Source organism: Muntiacus reevesi, chromosome 8 (genome assembly GCF_963930625.1).
Source record: "Muntiacus reevesi chromosome 8, mMunRee1.1, whole genome shotgun sequence".
NCBI classification, from domain to species: domain Eukaryota; kingdom Metazoa; phylum Chordata; class Mammalia; order Artiodactyla; family Cervidae; genus Muntiacus; species Muntiacus reevesi.
The window spans coordinates 83,469,229-83,491,674 of NC_089256.1; the positions used below are offsets into that span (position 1 = coordinate 83,469,229).

Sequence of the window (22,446 nt, forward strand, 5' to 3'; positions counted from 1 at the left end):
CCTGGAGAAGGGAAAGGCTACCCACTCCAGTATTCTGACCTGGAGAATCCCATGTACAGTCCATAGGGTCACAAAGAGTTGGCAACAACTGAGTGACTTTCACTTTCACTTTTCGACCATTATCAGTGGATAAATTACTCATCAACAGAGACTCAAATGCTCTTTTCCCCTCCTCACTTATTTCTTGGGTTCAAAAGAAAACAAAAGAGAAACCTCTGAGTATGCTGTTATTTAAATAGAGGCAAGTCCAGATTGCTCCTGGGATTCCCTGGGATTCCCAGATGGTAAAGAATCTGCCTGCAATGCAGGAGACCCAGGTTCAATCCCTGGGTCGGGAAGATCCCTTGGAGAAGGGAATGGCTACTCAACACCAGTATTCTTGCCTGGAGAATTCCATAGACAGAGGAGCCTGGTAGGCTACAGTCCGTGTGGTTGCAAAGAATCAGACACAACTGAGAAACTAACACACACACACACACACACACACACACACACCAGGTTATTCCAATGCCTATAATGAGTCCTGGGAATTTCTTTTCACTCTCATCAAATAACTTCAATGAATGACAGTCACATTCCTCAACCTGAGCATCTCAGACTCCTGAGCATGGGCTCAGACTCCTCTCCCACTCTCAGTGGAAGAGTCAGGCTCTCCCTCATGTGGATCTCGGCACAGGGCTAGGACTAGAGGGTGGCTGGTTGGTCTGAGCTGGCAGGGGTGGACAAATGATAGAATCTGGGTCTAGACTCTTGTCGAAGGCAGAGCACTTGGCTACCACCTCCAGGAATCTGCCATACTATATACCACCTCTGGCTTCCCCAATGACTCAGCAGGTAAAGAATCCTCCTGCAATGCAGGAGACGCAAGAGATGAAGGTTCAATCCCTGGGTTGGGAAAATCCCCTGAAAGAGGGAAGGGCAACCTGCTCCAGTATTCTTGCCTGTAAAATCCCATGGACAGAGGAGCCTGGCAGGCTATAGTCCATGGAGTTGCAAAGAATAAAACAAGACAGAATGCACACATACCACCTCTACTCCTACTTATAAAATATTTTATGCTAAATCAATTGTTGTTCAATTATATTCATTCAAAGGAGAAACTTTATATTACCATGATAAATGGAGTATAAGTATTATGTGCTGAAATAGAAATATACATATACGACATTTTATCAACTTGAAAATAATTTTAACACCTCTGAAATTGAGATGTATCTTAGAATTAATGGCATCTTACTGTTATAATTGGAAACACCATATTTTAGTAGCACGTAAAATAATGATGTGTTTTACTTATCAGTGACAGATTTGATGAAATATATAAATTCTATAAAAACAATGTTATTGAACTTTTAAAAATGAAAAGTAAAAGTGACAAATGAAAAACAGAATAAATCAAACTGACTTATAAAATGTATGGCAGGGGATTTCCCTGGTGGTCCGGTGGCTAAAACTCTGCACTCCCAATGCAGGGGGCCTGAGGTTCCATCCATGGTCAGAGAACTAGATCCCACATGCCACAATGAAGAGTTTGCATGCCACAACTAAAGATCCCTGCATGCCACAATGAAAACTGAAGATCTCATGTGCTGCAACTAAAACCCAGCACAGCTAAAAAATAAATAAATAAAATGTATGGTTAAATATAAGTTTCTTGTTGATTATAAAGGAACTTTTGGCAAAATAACTAGAAATTTAGGATTTCAGACAGATAGAGATCCACATCAATGAGACAAACCTATTAGTTTCTATATTAACCCACTAAAAATGTGAACTTGCGTTACGACATGGCTATGTGCATGCTTGCATGCTAAGTTGCTTCAGTAGTCTCTGCCTCTTTGTAACCCTATGGACTGTAGCCTTCCAGGCTTCTCCATCCATGGGGTTCTCCAGGCAAGAACACTGGAGTGGGTTGCCATGCTCTTCTCCAGGGGATCTTCCCAACTCAAGGATTGAACCCGTGTCTCTTATGTCTTTTGCATTGGCAGGTGGATTCTTTACCACTAGCACCACCTAGGAAGACCAAGGAAGTGGTTAAGACAGCTCAAAAATATTCAACTATTTTATCGGTTATATTTAGGTGTACATATACATACCCAGCAACTTTAGGAAGTGATATTTCAACATATCACTTAATAAAACACAGAGGTACCTGTAAAATTCAGTATGTGGGAGTTCTTCCCTCTTGGTGTGAGTCATGGTTGTCTATGCTTCTAATGGGCACGGCCGAGGGTTCCGTTATTGAGGGCTTGGAACACTTATGATTATGCCTGAGCACTGCACCCCTGATTTATGAGGTCTAGGTAAGCTTGATTCCCATGACAGTGCTACATTTGTCTCATCCTAAGCAATATTCTCTGTGAAATTACAGGTTATATGCACTCATTCCCTTCTGCCAAATATATATGAATGTAAATGCAAGACTGTCAAAAGACATTTGTCTGAGTATCACCTAAAAATTACTGTGTATCACACTTTGGGCAACACTCATCTTGACGGAACACCAAGTAGGAAGGACTCAGTGGAGACAGGGACAGTTGGGTCACAGCCAGAACCAGGTGGGTCAGGTAGGGTGAAGAAGGCAATTAGGAGGCAGAAAGCCTGCAGGAGCTGTCCAGGACCTAGACCTCTGGAGAAGGCCCTTGAGTAGGGAGGTGCTACCTTCAGGAGACAACAGTATTCGTTTTTCATTTCTCTGTTCATTCATTGAAATATCTACCATGTGCCAGGCACTGTGCTGGGCTCTGGAAAGAAAGAGTTGAAAGAGGTCAAACAGCTCACAGCATAGAAAGGAAATGAACAGCAATAATTACAGTTGGGTTTCAAAGTATTTGGGTGGGTGTAGACAAAGAGTACAATGGAAAAAAGTATTGGAACGGGGCATTTAACTCAATGTGGACCGCCCAGGGACATCTTCCAGAAGGAGTGATGCTTGAATTGAGTCTTGAGGTGTAAGTGAAATTTGCTGAAATCCTCCAGACGCCAAATGACAGAAGGATACCCCCATCTCAGGGAACAGCGTGGTCAAAGTTTAGCAGATTGTTAAGAAAGCATGATCTGTCATCCACAAATGAGAGAATATAAGTGGAAAAGGGAAAGTGAATATCAGAGGATTGTAGAGAAAGAAGCTGGAAATGGTAGGAAATCACAAGCTGGAGGTGAAGGATACTGAACTTGAACTTGAAGTTCACACAGAGATCTGAAGGATTTTAAGCCAGAAATGGCTGGATTATATGTGCGTGTTATGTGTTGACTGATGCTGAGGAAAAGTAAATTCTGTATTAAAACATAGCCTGAAGGCCTCAACCAGAGTGCTAGACAGTCAGCACGTAGAGATCTGTGTCAGGTAAAAAACTGAAGTATGATCAGGACATAGGACTGTGGCTGCTGAAAGGGTGTGAGAGCGCAGATGATTAGCACTGCGGACGGACAGACGTGAGGTGCTGAAGGAGCCCCACACAGGCAGGAGGAAATCTCCCAGGTGAGAGGAGAGTTCATGAAGAAAGGAAGATCAGGAGCCAGTGCTAAATTCCACACTGAACCTCGAAGAAGACCGGCTGAACCTCCAGGAGACGATGGTGACAGGGAAGGCTGGAGAATGTGGGAGGCGTTCCCTCTCTGTATATCCTAAGATCACCCATTGTATCAACTTTTATTTATACATCTATATTTTATTTATATATTCCTGTTTTTTAAAAAAGTTTTTATTGTGGGAACACTTCAAACATTTACATAATTGAATAACACAAGGAACCCCATGTATCCATCACCCGACTCTAGCAATTATCAGCCCACAGTAATCTTATTCCCTCTATAATCCTTCCACTGGATTATTTTCAAGCAAATCCCAGACATCATACCTTTTTAAAACAATGATCTGTATCCTTAACCCAAACCTGTGTCAGAATCATAGGATATGATGAACTTTGTGCTGTGGCTAATAAAAAACGCTGAAAATATACAAATACAGAAACAAAGTCTACTCTAGTAAAGAGAAATTAATAATAAGACAATATGGACATAATGATCAGTTATTTAGAGAAAGGGGTAAAACAGAATAATTTAGAAATAATGCTAATCTAGTAAGCAAAGTTACTAGTAAAATCCTACAACCTGAATGAAACTAATGAGGTTAAATATATGAGCAGGAAACAGAAGAAAATTGATTTGAAAATGTGTAAACTAAAGCATCAAAGAAATAAGCTATTAAACTGGGAAAGCAGAAAGACCTGGGCTGACGGTGGGATAGGGACACAGATTAAGCGTAAGTTGGAATCCAGGCTAGCTCATTTAAAAGAGATCCCCATTAATTCCTTCATGCAATAATTACTGAGCGCCTGCCTCGTGCACCACACTGTCATATCTCTGGAATGTTACCGGCCTTAATAAACCATCTTCGCTGCTTAGAGGAGGTTAACAAGTGACCCAAGGGCAAGCAGCTGCGTGTACCTGATTCTGCCTGAACCTCATCCAGATTCTTTATTAAACACCTGGCTTCTTGAGAAATAGAGGCAACTGGAAGGGGTTCAAAGGAGTGGAAGAGAAAATAATTAGAGGAAGAGGTTGGTTTTAACGGATCAAAGGATCCAAATGTTGGGAACTTGGCTCAGCTGGGGGCTCAGGAAAAAATGAGCTATCTGAGGCATGTAAAAATTGAAGCTACGTAAGAAATATTGAGGTGGTGCAGAGGGCATCATGGAGAGACTTGGACAGAGGAACAGAGGGACAGGCAGCGGCCAGGGGCAGGAGGAGGCACGCAGGAGGCCCAGGACTACAGAGGCACATTCTGACATCAAGTGGGACTCTGTCCAATGGTTAGAACGTGGGCACTATTTCTAACCTTGCACCTTTGGGAAGGAAAGTGTTCTGAATCACTCCTACCCTGATGAGCGGCATGGGAAGGGAGAGGAAAAAGTATTTTCTCTCAAATGTAATTGATGGATAAGTTCTAATGCTTCTCACTCCCATGATGGTTTTTCCAGTCAGCAAAAGTCTTACCAGGGAAGGCAGAGAGAGAGAGTATTAGTTCTCTGGTTAATATTTTACCTTTTCACTCAAGGTCTTAGTGACCTTATTTTGGCAACTTTTTTGGTTCTTGATCAGTTTCTTTCATTCAGACTCTCAGTCTTTATTTTTGTGGCAGGAATTAAATTTTTTTATTTTAAAATACATCATAAATACAAATCAGGGTCTACAAGTATTTATGTAGAGTTTAAAGAATAATGAAATGAACACCAGCATTTCCCATCTCTCCAATTAAAGTCAGCTCCTTTCAGTACCTTTGAGGCCCTCTGGGTATCACATCCTGATCACTTTTCTCCCTCTGTCTCTCCTTTCTATTCCTCAACATTATCCTAAAAGTTAGCTTAACCTCTTCCTTAACATTTTACAATAAGGTATGATCCAGAGCTTAGTAAACTATTCCAAGGTATCGCTGCCTCAGCACCCAATGTTTTGGCTAAGAGGCCTGAGTGTGGCGGGGTGGGGGTGGGGGAGGGTATGGGCTTAAACTGATGCCAGCCTCGCATGTCATCAAGCACATGCCCTGAATAACAGCCTGCAGAGTCACAGCAAATGTGCACTCCTGATACAACTCCCCAGCAGCCGATGATACACAGTCTTCACCTCCCAGGGCCTTCTCTTTGTGCACTCTTGTGCACTTAGATAAGACCCCCAGGGGTTTACCAAAAAAGCGAAAGTGAAGTCGCTCAGTCCTGTCCAACTCTGCAACCCCATGAACTGTAGCCTACGAGGTTCCTCCATCCATGGAATTTTCCAGGCAAGAGTACTGGAGTGGTTGCTGTTTCCTTCTCTAGGGGATCTTCCTGACACAGGGATTGAACCTGGGTCTCCAGCATTACCAAAACCCCATTCCTTTTGGTTCCAAATAAGGCTTATTACTGTCATCATATCTCTGGTTGTATCATGGTCTCATGGTGGGCTCTTCCCCACTCTCAGGCAGCACTGCTGAAGGTCAAACGGATTCAATTCTTTCCACAGAGGACAGAAAAACTAAAAATATAATTGAGTTCATGACATTGGCTACTCAAGTTGCTTAGACAAGTAGGTGGATGAACCTTAAGTAGCACATTACTACTGAAGTTGGAGATGTACTTTATTCTTCCCTGTGGACAGTGTTCTGGAAGAAACCCTCATTCAGTACCCCTCAGAGATGCCTTTGGCGATTCCACATTTCCAGGGACAGGGACTTCCCGCCCCAGCCCTGCAGAAGCATCCGTTAGGCAGCAGGACTGGTGCAAGGAAGTGGCACAATGAACTGCATTTCCCTTTTCCTTTGACCCCTTTCCTGAGGCTGGAATCACCCGTGCGTGGTCCTCCCTGATTACACTAAAGCTCATCCAACAGTTGGCCGCTGCCCAGAAGTTTTGCCTCAGTCCCCTCACATCCAAACTCATGGAACTGGACCAACAGGGGTGTCAGGCTCTGGACCACCTCTGCTGGCAGCCCCAACCCCCTTCCTTCCTCCCAGCACTCAGCAAGGTTTTACCATTTTTAGTGACTCGGCTAACCAGGCCAGGGGGTTCAGCCTATGTGACCTTTCCTATGTTCTTTAGCAATTCTAATTGAGGCCAGGGTGATTATGAATTTTAAATAAGTGAAAGGATCAAAGCTGATGAAGACAAGATGCAGCAGTTTTAAACTTTCTGATTGGTTTTTTTTTTTTTCCCCGACTCCCTAAGAACAGCTTAAAGAGGCATGATGTCATGAAGTAAGGGATCTGGAAACTTCTACTCAGCAATTTTATACTAGGTTTTTACAAATATAAGACATTCCATTAAGGCTAGGTAACACTCTAGTATTTCTAAAATCCTGTGAAATTGGTGTATCTCAGTGGAGACATAGGGTATTAGAAACTGTGATGTCTGAAAATTATTGCTATAATATCTAAAATTCCCTCTTCTCTCTCTTTTTAATTCCAAGAAGTCCAAGATCTTATGGGCAGAATATATGGCTTTTAGCAAAAGCTGGCTCTTGAGGTTTAAATTGGCTCAGACTCGTTCTTCTCTGTTTTTAGACCCTCTCTAGTCATTCATTCAACAACAAACATTTATAAAACATCTAGTAAGTAAGTGTCAGGTACAGTGCTAAACTCTGGAATTTCTAAGAAAAATCCTGACATTAGTACCTCCTTTTGAGTGTGGGGGGCTTGAAGAGCTAATAGAGAAAGAGATACAAATAAAGAAATAAAGAAAAGCAGTAGCGTTCTAGGTGTGCCAACGGGAGCATTCTCAGGAGTCAATGGGGGCAGCATGAGGAGAGTTATTAATTCAGGGAGAGAGGGAAGTAGGAATTGGGTGAGGTGGATGGTTTGTTGTGCAAGAGGCTTTCGGGTAGCCTGGGTAGCTGGAGCCTGCGGTGTGGGGTTTCACCTGTCTGCATCCAGTCCGAAGTGTTTCTTTGGTGATACCTCTCTCTGCTCTGAGGACACAAGATTCTGGTGGAAAGACCCACCACCTGACTTTCACACCCAGTGGAACCACTCACTGGTACGAGATGGCCTGAAGCCAGCTGCCTTTCTCTTCTGCTCCTCCAGCCCTTCAGCTCCCCCCAGCTTTTGGAGAAGGGTGTGCTTCTGCAGGTGAGCTAACGGTTCCCGTGTTGTGCTTTATGGATCTCTGCGTTTGTAGGGACATTGTGGGGGCGGGGGGCAGTGTGGGAGCACTTGCCGCGAGGGGACAGGGAGGAGCGATGGCCATGAGGTGAAAAAAGCAGATAGCAGCGAGGGGAATTCTCTAGAATTTTGGAAGCTGAATTGCCTCTGTCGGGGAGTAGCTGATGCACCTGAAAACTATTTGCAAGACTTTACTGCCCGAGTAAAATTAGTACTGAAATGCCTGGAATCTCTTCAAGAGGTTGTGATGTTCACTTAATGTTCCTCTCCTGGCAGAAAAAAATGTGAACTTGGTTATTCATGTGATTAGGCATCAGTTGTGTAAAATGATGCATGTAGGCTAATTCCTATTGACCCTTCAGAGAGAGAAATCACATATTGTTATTCAAGAAGCACATGTAATTTTATCTCTTTTTACAAGCCCAAATCAAATAGATTACTTCCCTGAGCTATGAACAACTTGAAATGCACATAGATCTTCTAGGTTAAAGAGAAAGAGGATAAGGACTTGCATTTGAAAGAGCGAAGTCTGTAATTTGGTGCCACAAAGATTCTGTTAAATGGCTACAGAGGAAACCAGCAGATTCCAAAACTGTAAAATCTTTAAAGGAGAAATAAAAGATATCAGGGTTTCCCTGGTGGCTCAGTGGATAAGAATCTGCCTGTCGATGCCAGAGACATGGGTTCCATCCCTGGTCCGGGAAGATCCCACATGCTGTGGAGCAGCTAAGCCTGTGGGCCAGGATTGAGCTTGTGCTCTAGAGCCCAGGAGCCGGAACTGCTGAAGCTCATGTGCCCTGGGGGCTGTGCTCCACAACAAGAGAAGCCACTGCCACGAGAAGCCTGTGGACAGCAACTAGAGAGTAGCCCCTCTTCATCACAACTAGAGAAAAGTCTGCGCAGCAACAAAGACCAGTACAGTTCAGTTCAGTCGCTCAGTCGTGTCTGACTCTTTGCGACCCCATGGACTGCAGCACGCCAGGCTTCCCTGTCCGTCCCTGTCCATCACCAACTCCTGGAGCTTGCTCAAACTCCTGTCCATCATGTCAGCAATGCCATCCAACCATCTCATCCTCTGTCGTCCCCTTCTCCTCCCACCTTCAATCTTTCCCAGCATTAGGGTCTTTTCTTTGTATCAGGTGGCCAAAATATTGGCGTTTCGGCTTCAGCATGCGTCCTTCCAATGAATATTCAGGACTGATTTCCTTCAGGATTGACTGGTTGGATCTTCTTGCAGTCCAACAGACTCTCAAGAGTCTTCTCCAACACTGCAGTTCAAGAGCTCAAACTCTTCAGTGCTCAGCTTTCTTTATAGTCCAGCTCTCACATCCATACATGACCACTGGAAAACCATAGCTTTGACTAGATAGACCTTTGTTGGCAAAGAATGTCTCTGCTTTTTAATATGCTTAAATACCGAGCACATCCATAAATAAATAAATAATTTTTAAAAAGATAACATGGGTGTGTCATGGGAAAAAACATTTTATATTTACTTACTTATGCAGTCTTCTTGAAGGTAGAAATATTGGCTTAGCTAAAATGTTTGTTTGGCTTTTTCTATAATATATTATTGAAAAACCTGAATGAATCTTTTGGTCAACTCAATACTTCTCAAAACCATTACTGTGACTCCCCTGCCCAGGTCACCATTGTATTGCCTCTATTCTGGATTACTGAAATAGCTGCCTGTTGAATCTACCTGCTTCACCTCTGACACTCACAGTTCACTCGCCTCTCAACCAAAATTATTTTTTAAAGATCATCTTTTAAAGCTTACAGTTCTCCACGAGCTTGTCATTGTACACAGGATAAAATTCAAGCTTCTTACCCCAGAGACTCCTCAGGCTTTCTCAACAAAGACAGTATGTGGAGGACAGGAAGAGCAGGACAAGTCTTCTTGTGTGCGTCCATCCACAGCAGTGCAAGAAGTTTAGCATCCCTGGTCCTGCCCACAAAAGCCAACAGTGCTCTGTCCTCAACTCTGTATTTTGCATCCAAATCACCAGTTGCACATCCTCAAACACCATCTAGGCAGGGGAAGGAGGGTGGCATCACCCCCAGCTGAAAATCCCCACTAGGCTACATGATCTGGTGCCTGCCTACCTCCAGCCTCAGGATCTCTGCATGGGCTCTTTTCTCTGCCTGGACTGTTCCACTCCCAGACTACCTATGTTTGGCTCCTTTTTCACATTCAAGTCTTATCTTAAATGCCACCTCCTCAGAAATATCATGCCTAGGTCACCTCTTCTAAGCAATACACACACGCACAGTCACTCTCACTATGTATACTTACCACGACACACAATTTTCTTCTTTGTTTACTTGTTTATTGTCTGTCTCCCCTCTCTAGAATGTAAGTTCCATGAGAACAGTCTGTTTTGTTTGCTGCTATACCCCTAGAGCCTGGGGATAAATTTTTATAAATATTTGCTGGTTGAATAATAGATGCCATAAGGTTATTTTTCATTTAACCACATACGTAATACATATTGGGAAGAAGCAGAAAAGCATTATCCAACTCATTTTTTAGATAAAGTACCAAGACACTAAAAATAACAAATCTCACACTTAATATTAGTGATGGAGGGAGGAACAAAACCAGAAATGCCATTGCCTCCTTATTAAGTCACAGTGGATTATTCAGGACGTGGTGACCTATTAGACAGGTCACAATGAAAGACATATAACATAGAGTTGTTGGTGTTGTTTAGTCATTTAGTTGTGTCTGACTCTTTCGTGACCCCTTGACTGTAGCCCACCTAGCTTCTCTGTCCATGGGATTTCCCAGGGGGGAATATTAGCGTGAGTTGCCATTTCCTTCTCCAGGGGATCTTCCCAACCCAGGGATGGAACCTGTGCCTCTTGCATTGGCCGGCAGATTCTTTATCACAGATTAACTAAGGAAGCCCCTATAACATACAGAGACATACGTAATGAATAAATTCTCTTGTTTCCACCACTTTGAGGCTAAATGTCCATGGTGGCTACTACCATATGTATATTAACTGCATTTCATGTTACTTTACAAGCTACTATACCTTTTCAAACCTAGCCTCAAAAATTTAGATTCACCCTTTGGAGAAGGAGATGAAAACGGAAACGTTTTATTGTTTTCTGTGAAAAAAGTCTGAATACCCATCTCTCATCTGATTCTAGTAGCTGACAAAACCGATCCCCGAACAGGCATCACATGGGGCATAGCAAACACGTGGCTGTGGGTTCTCTCTCCACTCCTGCCTCACAGCAGGTGCAGCTCACCAATCTTACTACCTCCTCTTGCTGAGCACTCATTCCATCTGGGACTCTCAACCCAGGGCTTCTGGCAGCAACTAGCACTGAACCAGAGTTGACACACATGTTAAACATCTATTTGCCAGCCCTGGAATACTGGAAAGAGTAAATCTTTCCCGATCAACCTGAGTGTGGATACCACATTTGCTCTCTGTCAATGTTACTCACTCTTTTTCCGTTGGTCTCATAATATCAAACTTGTAGGGTTGTTGGGGAAAATTACAAATAATGGCAGTAGAGTGTTTATCACCATGCGTGTTACAATTAGAATTTGCTAAATAGCAGCATAGAACTGTGGTGGGGAGAAGGCTTTGTTTAACCCCCAAGAACAGAGAGGAGATACTGTCTTGGGAGGCAGGAGGTGGTGCAGGTTACTGCAAACAGTAGATTGAGACTGAGTGTTGGACTAGATGCTGCTGCTGCTGAGTCGCTCCAGTCGTGTCCGACTCTGTGCGACCCCAGAGACGGCAGCCCACCAGGCTCCCCCGTCCCTGGGATTCTCCAGGCAAGAACACTGGAGTGGGTTGCCATTTCCTTCTCCAATGCAAGAACGTGAAAACTGAAAGTGAAGTTGCTCAATCAGTTCTGACTCTTAGCGACCCCATGGACCGCAGCCTACCAGGCTCCTCCATCCATAGGATTTTCCAGGCAAGAGTACTGGAGTGGGGTGCCATTGCCTTCTCCATGGACTAGATGAGTGATCCCTAAACAAATGGTACATAGGCCCCAGCTCAGATCTACAGGTCAGAAACTCGGGATGGATCCCGGCATTGTGTGTGTTAACAAGTCTTGCTGGTGCATGCTCGCTCTAGTTTGGGAAGCACTGCAATAGGGAGACAGAAGACAGAGGATGAATAGATGTGATCGAGTCAAACAAGAAGCATGTGTGCTCACCTGGTGGTTAATCAGAGAGGAAACTGAAAGTGCCTCCCCTCAAGGAAGATGTGGCCATGAGCATGCCCCACCCTAGCGGGCGCTTCCCCAGGCAGGATAGCAGTTTGCTATGACCAAGGACGGACTCGGAGCTCACCGAGAGAGAATGGGTTTGGAGTACAAAGCAAAGGAATAGTTTCCCAAATGCGGCCCAGATGCAGGGGAACCACAGACTGGAAACTGAAAGGCTTCTTCTCTGAGCAGAGGAAGGTGGCCCTTGTTTCTGGTTGTTTCAAGTGCAGCTTTGACTGAAGGCAAGCAGCTGATCTAGACACTTCCTCAGGCTCCCCCAGCTTGGTAATTTCATGAAAGAATTGCATCTGACAAGCTCAAGGTGCCTGGGGGCAGTGGGAAGGAGGGGGCATCCAAGATGTGTCAAGAGATCCAACTCCATGAGGATTTCTCTGCTCCACCTGCTCAACCTAGGCCATTGCATCCCCCATTCCAACTCTTTCTGCCAGTATACAGACACAGAAGTACCTCTAGTGGGGTCAAAGTTATAAAATACTTTCAGAGAATGTAATCTATCCAAAGCTCTGTGTGATCCAGCAGATTTTAAACCTGTTTCCCAAAGTTAACCCCTGCAGTACGATCTAGGATGGCTTCAGCACTGACTTCTCTTTGGTTCCACCAAATCTGAAACCTTAATTTTTATTAAAAGTTCAATTTACACATTCTTGGACACTACTCATACTTGCAGATTGGTCTAAAGGGTATAAACAAGGTCTATGGCCAGTGGCAACAATACACAGAAGAACTATACAAAAGAGATCTTCATGACCCAGATAACCATGATGGTGTGATCACTCACCTAGAGACAGACATCCTGCAATGTGGAGTCAAGTGGGCCTTAGGAAGCATCACTACAAATAAAGCTAGTGGAGGTGATGGAATTCCAGTTGAGCTATTTCAAATTCTAAAAGATGATGCTGTGAAAGTGTTGCACTCAATATGCCAGCAAAGTTGGAAAACTCAGCAGTGGCCACAGGACTGGAAAAGGTCAGTTTTCATTCCAATCCCAAAGAAAGGCAATGTCAAAGAATGCTCATACTACCACACAATTGCACTCATCTCACACACTAGCAAAGCAATACTCAAAATCCCCCAAGCTAGGCTTCTAGTAAGTGAATCATGAACTTCCAGATGTTCAAGTTGGATTTAGAAAAGGCAGAGGAACCAGAGATCAAATTGCCAACATCTGTTGGATCATTGAAAAAGCAAAAGAATTCCAGGAAAACATCTACTTTTGCTTTATTGACTATGCCAAAGCCTTTGTGTGAATCACAGCAAACTGTGGAAAATTCTGAAAGAGATGGGAATACCAGACCACCTGACCTGCCTCTTAAGAAACCTGTATGCAGGTCAGGAAGCAACAGTTAGAACTGGACATGGAACAGCAGACTGGTTCCAAATAGGAAAAGGAGTATGTCAAGGCTGTATATTGTCACCCTGCTTATTTAACTTATATGCAGAGTACATCATGCAAAATGCCGAGCTGGATGAAGCACAAGCTGGAATTAAGATTGCTGGGAGAAATATTAATAACCTCAGATAGGCAAATAACATCACCCTTATGGCAGAATGCAAAGAAGAATGAAAGAGCCTCTTGATGAAAGTGAAAGAGGAAAGTGAAAAAGCTGGCTTAAAACTCAACATTTAGAAAACTAAGATCATGGCATCTGGTCCCATCACTTCATGGCAAATAGATAGGGAAACAATGGAAACAGTGAGAGACTATTTTTTGGGGCTCTGAAATCACTGCAGATGGTGACTGCAGCCATGAAATGAAAAGACACTTGCTCCTTGGAAGAAAAGCTATGACCAACCTAGGCAGCATACTAAAAAGCAGAGACATTACTTTGCCAACAAACGTCCATCTAGTCAAAGCTATGGTTTTTCCAGTAGTCATGCATGGATGTGAGAGTTGGACTATAAAGAAAGGTGAGCACTGAAGAACTTATGCTTTTGAACTATGGTGTTGGAGAAGACTCTTGAGAATCTCTTAGACTGCAACCAGTCCATCCTAAAGGAAATCAGTCCTGAATATTCATTGGAAGGACTGATGTTGAAGCTGAAACGCCAATACTTTGGCCACCCGATGCAAAGAACTGACTCATTTGAAAAGACCCTAATGCTGGGAAAGATTGAAGATGGGAGGAGAAGGGGACGACAGAGGTTGAGACGGTTGGATGGCGGCATCGCCGACTCAATGGACATGAGTTTGAATAAGCTCTGGGAGTTGGTGATGGACAGGGAAGCCTGGCGTGCTGCAGTCCATGGGGTTGCAAAGAGTTGGACACTGAACTGAACTGATGGCCAATGTCTTATTATTAATTATTATTAAAGAACAAGAACCTTATTAGAAAACATCAGGCATTCAGACCCAACATAATTATTGAGTATCTGTACTTCCAACTTTCCTGTTCTTCCCACAACCATGTGTATGAGTATTGCTGTCATTCCCATGAGGCAGACCAGGGACCTGAGGCTCAATACATAAAGGAACTAGCCCAGAGTCTCACAGCTACTTTAAGTGGCCAAGGGTAGATCCTCAAAACCAGTATCCTGACAGAGGTGGTGTTAATCCACCACTAGAAGACTGGCTACAGGGCTGACCTACCCTTATGTGAGTTAAAAATGACAGCTCTCAATTCCCAGCCAATGCATGTGCTGTGGTTTGTGTTTCCAACGGAATGTTTCTGCTGCTGCTGCTATTTATCACCACCTTTCTAAGCTGGTGGAAGGGATGTTTTCAGTTTAACATTGTGTCCTACACACAGCCCCATTGCAGGTACGGTAACCCTGATCTTAAAACAGACTGCAGTGAATGACTAAAACTCTGAGAGTGGCACTAGCTATGTTCTTAAACACAGCAGTGGGAATGTGTTAGGAGATTTTACTGAAAGTTAGTAATTGGCTATTACTGAACCACTTATAAGATGTGGCTTCTAATAACAACAACAACAAAAATCCATTAAAAATGCTGTTTAAACTTGCTTTTGGATAGACCACCTTCATTGAGATTCTAAGGTGGTTGCCATTGTTCTTCACACACATGGACTATCTGTGTGTGCATGTGTCGTTAAGTCATTTCAGTCATGTTCAACTGTTTGCAACCCTATGGACTGTAGCCCGGCAGGCTCCTCTGTCCATGGGATTCTCCAGGCAAGAATACTGAAGTGCACTGCCATGCCCTCCTCTAGGGGATCTTCCCGACCCAGGGATCAAATCCACATCTCTTATGTCTCCTGCGTTGGCAGGCAGGTTCTTTACCACTAGCGCCACTTGGGAAGCCCATGGACTATCTTTATACCATAGGGAAACAACCAAATATTCATATCTCTGAACACAAAATTGGTGGAAGTGAGTTTGACTTAAAAAAAACTTCTGATCTACGAGCCTGGTTAATAATTAGGAATGGATTTTCTAGGGACTTGGGCATCCTTTCTTGAAGGAGGGTGGGGAGAAGGGGGTGAAGTAACAGGGATTCTAAAGTTGTGCTACAGAGCTGGTTTCTGCTCTCAAAACTCATTTCCTCCTCTGCAAGGAACAATAGTTTCCTAAGTCATAGAGAAAATAATGAAAAATAATATTTATGGAGACTCTACTGGATTCCAAGATTCCTCTAATTTATTTATGATCTGTGATTTTGTTTTTAATTATCTGAAGCCTTAGGATCACATAATTTATAAATTTCTGTTGATTGTATATCTCTTCTAATGTTTCTAACAAGTTGGCCAAAGCACCGTTGCCAATCACATATGGTAATTCTGCAGTTATGTGTGTTTTGGAATAGCAGTTAGAAAGACAATCCTGAATTACAACTTGAGTTTGACTTAGTAAAGAATTCAAAAGCAAAGTTTGCCATTATAACTTGTGATGCTAAATTTTACAAGCATGTGACCTTGTGTGTGTACTAAGTCGGTTCAGTCATGTCTGAGTCTTGCGACCCTATGGACTGTAGCCTGCCAGGCTCCTCTGTCCATGAGATTCTCCAAAAAACATTACTGGAGTGGGTTGCCATTCCCTCCTCCAGGGGAAATTCCCAACTAAGAGATTGAACCCACATCTCTTATGCCTCCTGCATTGGCAGATGGGTTCTTTACCTGCCACCTGGGAAGCCCATGTGACCTTACAGATCACCTATGATATATGAAAAGAATTAAATATTCTTTATATGCTATTATACATAAACTGCACTAAAATGCCTTTCATTGAATAAAAGGCAACATTTTAGATACAGGGGATTTTAATTAAATTGGTAATAGTTAAGACAAAAAAATAGAGTGGGCATTACCAGCTTATCTTCAGCTCTTGCCTTTAGCAGGCTAATGAATACAACCTGAAACACAGGTGAATTTTGCTGTTCTATGACACAGTGAAGGGATATCCTCCATATTTAAATATATTAATGTAACCAGTTATATAAATTTAAATGTAAAACCAGTTTCCTATAGGTTTTGAGATGGCATTCACCATCTCTATGAAGAGCTGAACACTACTCATCCAGACATGACTAAAGTCCAGTCATGTCTTTAGAAGGGGAGAACAGAGAGAGTACTTGCTGAATTCACATTAGTATCAAAATTCAAAAAGCTGATCATATTAATTTAACCATAAGTCAGTCTATAAAAAGTCTATATAGTCAATCAGACTATAAAAAGTCTATAGTCAGACTATCCAAAATAAATATCCTACCAGCTATTCATGATTGGAACGCTGCTATATGAGGTCTATTTAAATGTGGTACACATATAAAAGCTCATGAGACATTTCTGTTTTGTGATAAACAAGACAATGCACAACTATTACTCATTAGTAGCTTTTCTGAGATAAGTTATTAAGTCTGCCCTTTCTGCCATCTTTTTAATGCCCGTGAAGATCATTTTTGTTCCACGAATGTACTTCTTGGGATTCTCCATATACCACATCAGTGTCTCCTCTCCCCAGGAGATGCCTTTGTTCCTGTTGGAATCTGTGTAAGAAAATCCAGGGGCTTGACCTATCTTTTGCCCAGAAAGACCATGGAGATTTGGCTCAATCTTGTGCCTGCCTGCCTTTTCCATGGTATGGCACTGGACACACTTCTGAATAAAAATCTTCTTGTTTTTTCAACATTACCCGTGTTTAGATTGTTCTCTTTTCACAATGTCCTGCTCTCCAAGTCCAAGGACATGCAGGTCTGAGCCTATGTCCTGGTAGGTTCCTCTAATTCTGATGACATTGTTAATTATTTACTCTCTTTACAAATAAGGAAACCAAGGTTCAAACTGGCTGTGTAACTCACTTAAGGTTATGGAATAAATGAAGGGACTGGAAAATTTAACCCAGATCTGCTCAGTTCCAGCTCCAATGGATCTTTCCATTTCACTGGAAAGTCCCTCACAGAAATGCCCAGTTTAATGGTGAGGAAACCGAAGCACAGATAAAATAAATCGCTTAAGAGATGTCCTCTAGTTGATGTGTGATTGAGGGTCAATATGTGAGATGTTCAGGAAGCCACATCTTTTTTCCTTTTAACACTTTGATTTAGCTTATAAAAGATCACAGTCTGTTACTTTTAGAGATTTTCCAGCTTTGGGGATTAGATTTTGTTTTTCTTGGCAGTGTTCATATTTGAAAGCAGTATATTCGACACTGCTTTCTGGATTTAACTTGAAACAAATGAAGTAAAATTATACTCACACTCCCTGCTCTCTTCCAAATTATGAACTCAAAATTTAACTTTCTGCTCAGGACATCAGCATTTCAGCAAGCTATAATTCTCACTTTGCCCAGCCATCACAAGTGAGAAAAGAGGAACTCTTGCACTAACAAATCCCTGTTGATAAAACAAACCTTTTTTTTCATGAACATTCTGTCTTTAGAAAACAAGTAGATAGAGCACTTGTTAGTTAATAATAAAACAAATTCTTCAGTGACTACTCAGATGAATGAATATTTTTTAGAGGCATGGGGTATGTAAGGAATTTTAATCTAGCCTCTGGGTTCACTCCCCCACACAACAACTGTAGAGAAACCACTGGCCTCTAAATGATGAATGGCCCCAGACTCAACCAGGAGGGAAGACAAGCCCAATCCTATCATTTGGCATCACTCTTTTTAAATTCCTGGGTGGACTTCTATTTTGGCTGTAGCTGACGAATGGGCTCAGTTGAAGGGCTTTGCATACATTGTAAAATGACCATCAAGTGTTTCTCCTCTCATGCCATCCCGTCTCTTTTCGCCCTATCCATAAAATCCCAACCCCAACCCCCAAATACATCTCAGCCTCTCACAGACACACTTTTGCTAGCACATCTCTAGCTGTTAAAAGTTCTAATCATTAATTTCAAATTAATATCTTGGGGGGCTCCAGGCCATGGGAGAAAAGAAATCAGGAAACTGAATTAGTAAATGACAGAGCAGTAAGCAGCTTAAATGAGACTTCTTGCAGCTCTTTGCCTGTGGATGACACAGAATTTCTGAGCTTAGAAAAGCTCTTTTCTCTGCAGGTGGTACTGTGGGGATACCGGAGATGCGGTTCCACGATCATAGATCACAGTCTTACCCATTTGTTTTGGTCTCTACTGCAATACTCCACACACATCCCCACCCCCGCCCGCCTTCTGTGCAGTCAAATCCTACTTGCTAATCAGCCAGGCTGAACGAAGGGTTAAGGCTGCAGCCTTCCATGCCAGCAGACGCTGCAAACATTTCACGTTCACTTTCTACAGTCAGCCCTGTAGCTCCATCTCCTGTAAAGCCTTCAGCATTTGCAGAAGTATTATTTCCTCTCACCTCTGTCTGGCTTAGACTTGCAGCTGACCAGGTTCTATAGCTTAGAAGTCCAAACTCACCCCTGCAGGGTCTTACCTAGAGTCTGTCCCTCCTCCCCTGCTTGGTCCGGAAAGCCTCAGGGCCTCCTGTAACCTTGATGCTGCCTCCCCACTGGAAGTTGAAAGCATCCTCCTTGGCTGCATTACTGCACATTTTCCTAGTAAGCTTGGGTTTTTTTTTTTTTTTTCCTTCAGCTCAAACTTCTTCAAACAACACCATCTTTATTGACCCTGAATTTCTCTAGCCCTCTGTAAGGGCATTTCCAACTGGCTAGGCCAGAAAAGAGACTGTAGAGGGCAAATTGGGGAAAGAAGGTTTGGAAACTCACCTGCACAGCTGCGGGGAGAGAGCAGACACAGGATGGGGCTGCCTGCAAACTTCCCAGGGACCATCTGCAGCCAAATCTCTTGGCCTTAAAGCGACAGGGCGCTTTTCACCATATAAGGAAGACAGTTTCACTTGTCTGCTTTGGGACCTGTTTGGGCAAAGCAGCTCCTTCTCTGGACATTGCAGAGGTTTAAACCGACTGGGAAAATCTGGAGCCTGTCAGTTCAAGAGGATCTGTACATAGTAGGCAGCTTGAAAACTGCTGGATAAGGTACACGCATGGTATTTGGCAGGCCATTTTAAAGACTGGAAGACCCTTTATCTGGGGCTTGCCCCCTACAGAAAGGGTTTACAGTGACTGGGAAGTCTGCCTCAGTGGCAGGAAAGGGCTCTGCTCCTATTTCAGGTTTGGCTTCCTGGAAACAAACCAATGATCCTGCTCATCTCAAAAAGAAGAGGCAGTTGGTCCTGCTTCCTTCAACATTCAGAAGAGTACAGCGAAGTAGCGGGGCTTGTGGTTGGAGATTTTGCTCGTTTAAGATGCTTTAGTAGTCCTTCCCTCAAAACAAGGGAAATGGAGATGATTTTGCTATTTCAGCTCAGCTGGCAGAAGCCCTTCCTAAACAGACACACACACAGAGATCTTGACCAAGGACACCTCCACTCCTGAGGACCCCTTTCAGGCCCCCTTGGCTGAAGCCCACCGCTGAAGTCTGAGGAGCGCTTTAATCTTAACCAGCAGGGATAAGAATGTGTCTTCGGAAAAGCAAACATTTTCTGTTTGGTACGGAAAATGTTTGAGGTGTATTAGAAGAAATTGTAAAATGTTAGATTCTTAGGAAAAAAGGGGAGCTTAATTTAGTTATCACTTGGATGGTCACATACTTTTCTCTTTTTCCTTCTTTTTTGCTTAATATATTTAATGAATTAACTATTAATTTTTAATTGAAGTATAGTTGATTTACAATATTATGTTGGTTTAAGGTATGAAACACATAAGATACATGTATATGCATGTATGTGTGTGTGTGTTAGTCACTCACTCATGTCTGACTCTTTGTGACCCCATGGACTGCAGCCCACCAGGCTCCTCTCTGTCCACGGAATTCTCCAGGCAAGAATACTGGAGTGGGTTGCCATGCCCTTTTCCAGGGATTGAACCTGGGTCTCTTGCATTGCAAGCAGCAGATTCTTTACTGTCTGGGTCACCTGGGAAGCTCATATATGTGTGGGTGTATATATATTCTTTTTCCTTATAGGTTTTACAAAATATTGACTTTAGTTCGCTGTGCTATACAGTAGGTCCTTGTTGGTTTTATATATATTAGTGAGTATATGTTAATCTCGTCCTCTTGATTTATATCCCCGCTCCCCTTTGGTAAACATAAATTTGTTTTCTATGTCTGTGAGTCTGCTTCCGTTTTGTGTATAAGTGCACTTGTATCTTACATACCCCACCTCCCCAGTACACACACTTTTTCTTCACTGAAACTGAATATTGTTTCTTTATTGCCAGCTGACTACACCTAATACTTGGTATCTGTATCATAGATTTTGGATTAAAAAAATATATATATATATAATTTGGCCCTTGATTCTATAGTCTCATACTACCTTCATATTTCACTTTCTTACATAGATTTTGAGTCTTTAAGGACAAAGGTCACTTCATATCCTTCCATACTCTGCTTAATACCTAGCATGGAACAAGCATAGAGCAGGCAGGGAAACACTTGTTGGATTAAATCAGTTGAATAGGACCCAGGGTTTTGTATAATGTCTACCTAGTTTTATGAATAAAATGTGTTTTTACTAAAATTATTGTTGTTAAAAAAAGCCGTGATTCCTTTTCTTGATCACCCCTTTTATATCAACTAGTGTTTGTTTTCCATGCCATCACATCTTCTTCAAGGGGAAAGGTTAAAGGAATTTCTTTGAAAGTAATCATTGTGATAAACTCTTTGACCTAGCAATCTATTCCCAGAAATTTAATCTAAGGAAATAATTAAACAGAAGCAAAACATCTGATAAGTAGAGATGTTCATTACATTGCTGTCTGCAATAGCAAAAGCAAGAGACGACCTGAAGGCTCCAAAGTCATTTACTTTGATACATCAGTAATAATACTTCACATTTATTGATGGCTTACCATGTACCAGGCACTGTTCTAAGCACTTTAAGAAAATTAATTCATTTAATCATGACAGACCCGTGTGGTTGGAGTTGTCATCAACCCCATTTTACAGACCAGAAAACTAAAGCACAGAGGTTAATAAACTGACATTTGAATTGAGGTGTTTTGGCACTAGCATTTAGAGTAGCATCATCCTAAGCCCAAGGAGGGCATGGTAATCCAATCCAGTGTTCTTGCCTGGGGAATCCCATGGACAGAGGAGCCTGGTGGGCTACAGTCCATGGGATCACAAAGAGTCAGACACGACTGAAGTGACAGAGAACACACGCACTCATCCTATGCTGTCATCAGGACTCATTGAGCATAATAGGCATTGAGGATAGACAGAGTAATAAAATTAATCAAATGGCCTTCACATAGTCATTAAAAATAATAATTATGAAAGCTCTATACAAACTTGGAAACATGCTTATGATATAAAGTTAACTGAAGCAGAAGATAAAATACCTATGATTATAACTAGTGTTAACTGTCTATAAGAAATGGAAGGCCTTATGCAAAACAGAAAACAGTTACATAATAGTTTTGGACTATGATATGATTTCTCTAAAACTGTCTTAAATGTTGTTTATGGTTTTCATTTTAAAATTGATAAGAATTAATACTTGCTACAAATACATTGACCTTGGCATTCTTTTGGCTCTAAGCCTATCCAAATGATGCTATCAGTCTCGATTAGTGAGGGTCAAGAGGTTCTTTTGGTGGTACTGTTACCCCAGGGGAGCTCTCTGCCGGCCGAGTGATTCAGCACACTCGGGGAAGGGACCTGTATGTCGCATCCCCACACTACTGTTCCATCACCCTTGAATTGACTGTACATCAAAATATTTTTTCAGTGTCCATTTTCACCTAATATCTTACGAGTTGTGGACCTGACCTGGTGGCTCAATGGTGAAGAATCTGCCTGCCAATGCAGGAGACGTGGGTTTGATCCCTGGTTGGGGAGATCCCCTGGAGAAGGAAATGGCAACCTGCTCCAGTATTCTTGCCTGGAGAATCCCATGGACAGAGGAACCTGGCGGGCCACAGTTCACGGGGTCTCAAAAGAGTTGGACACGGCCTAGTAACTAAACGACAACAAGGATAAAGCTTTATGTGATAGTGTTGTTCAGGAAAGAAGTCTAACCTACATTTTTCCTTATGTAGGAAGGCTTCCAGTGAGGGATTCTAAATCATAATATTTATCAGTAAACAAACAGATATGTCTCAGAAGATGGGCTTATTCTAGGATTAAAGAGGGCAACTA

The 22,446-nt window shown here is 42.5% G+C and overlaps 2 protein-coding genes across 2 annotated transcripts in view; both read right to left on the bottom strand.

The window, feature by feature from the left end:
- SCHIP1 (schwannomin interacting protein 1) overlaps nt 1–19,067 on the bottom strand; it is a 175,700-nt gene extending 156,633 nt beyond the window's left edge. Inside the window, exon 1 of the mRNA XM_065943416.1 lies at nt 19,008–19,067. The gene's annotated coding sequence lies outside the window, so the exon portion shown is untranslated. The remainder of the gene's footprint in view (nt 1–19,007) is intronic.
- On the bottom strand, nt 16,669–18,414 carry LOC136172974 (cytochrome c-like). The gene is made up of 2 exons (XM_065942125.1): nt 18,373–18,414; nt 16,669–16,962 (listed from the first exon to the last, which is right to left on the bottom strand). Exons 1-2 carry the CDS (start codon nt 18,412–18,414, stop codon nt 16,669–16,671), a joined length of 336 nt encoding a protein of 111 aa, XP_065798197.1.
- Nucleotides 19,068–22,446: the final 3,379 nt, after the last annotated feature.

Bases quoted from the DNA above. Each gene is read 5' to 3' on its own strand.
- LOC136172974 (XM_065942125.1), bottom strand. From the start codon at position 18,414: ATGGGTAAGACTGTGATCTATGATCGTGGAACCGCATCTCCG. The intron at 16,963-18,372 runs GTATCCCCACAG...TGAAAAAACAAG, and splicing joins ATCGTGGAACCGCATCTCCG to AAGATTTTTATTCAGAAGTG.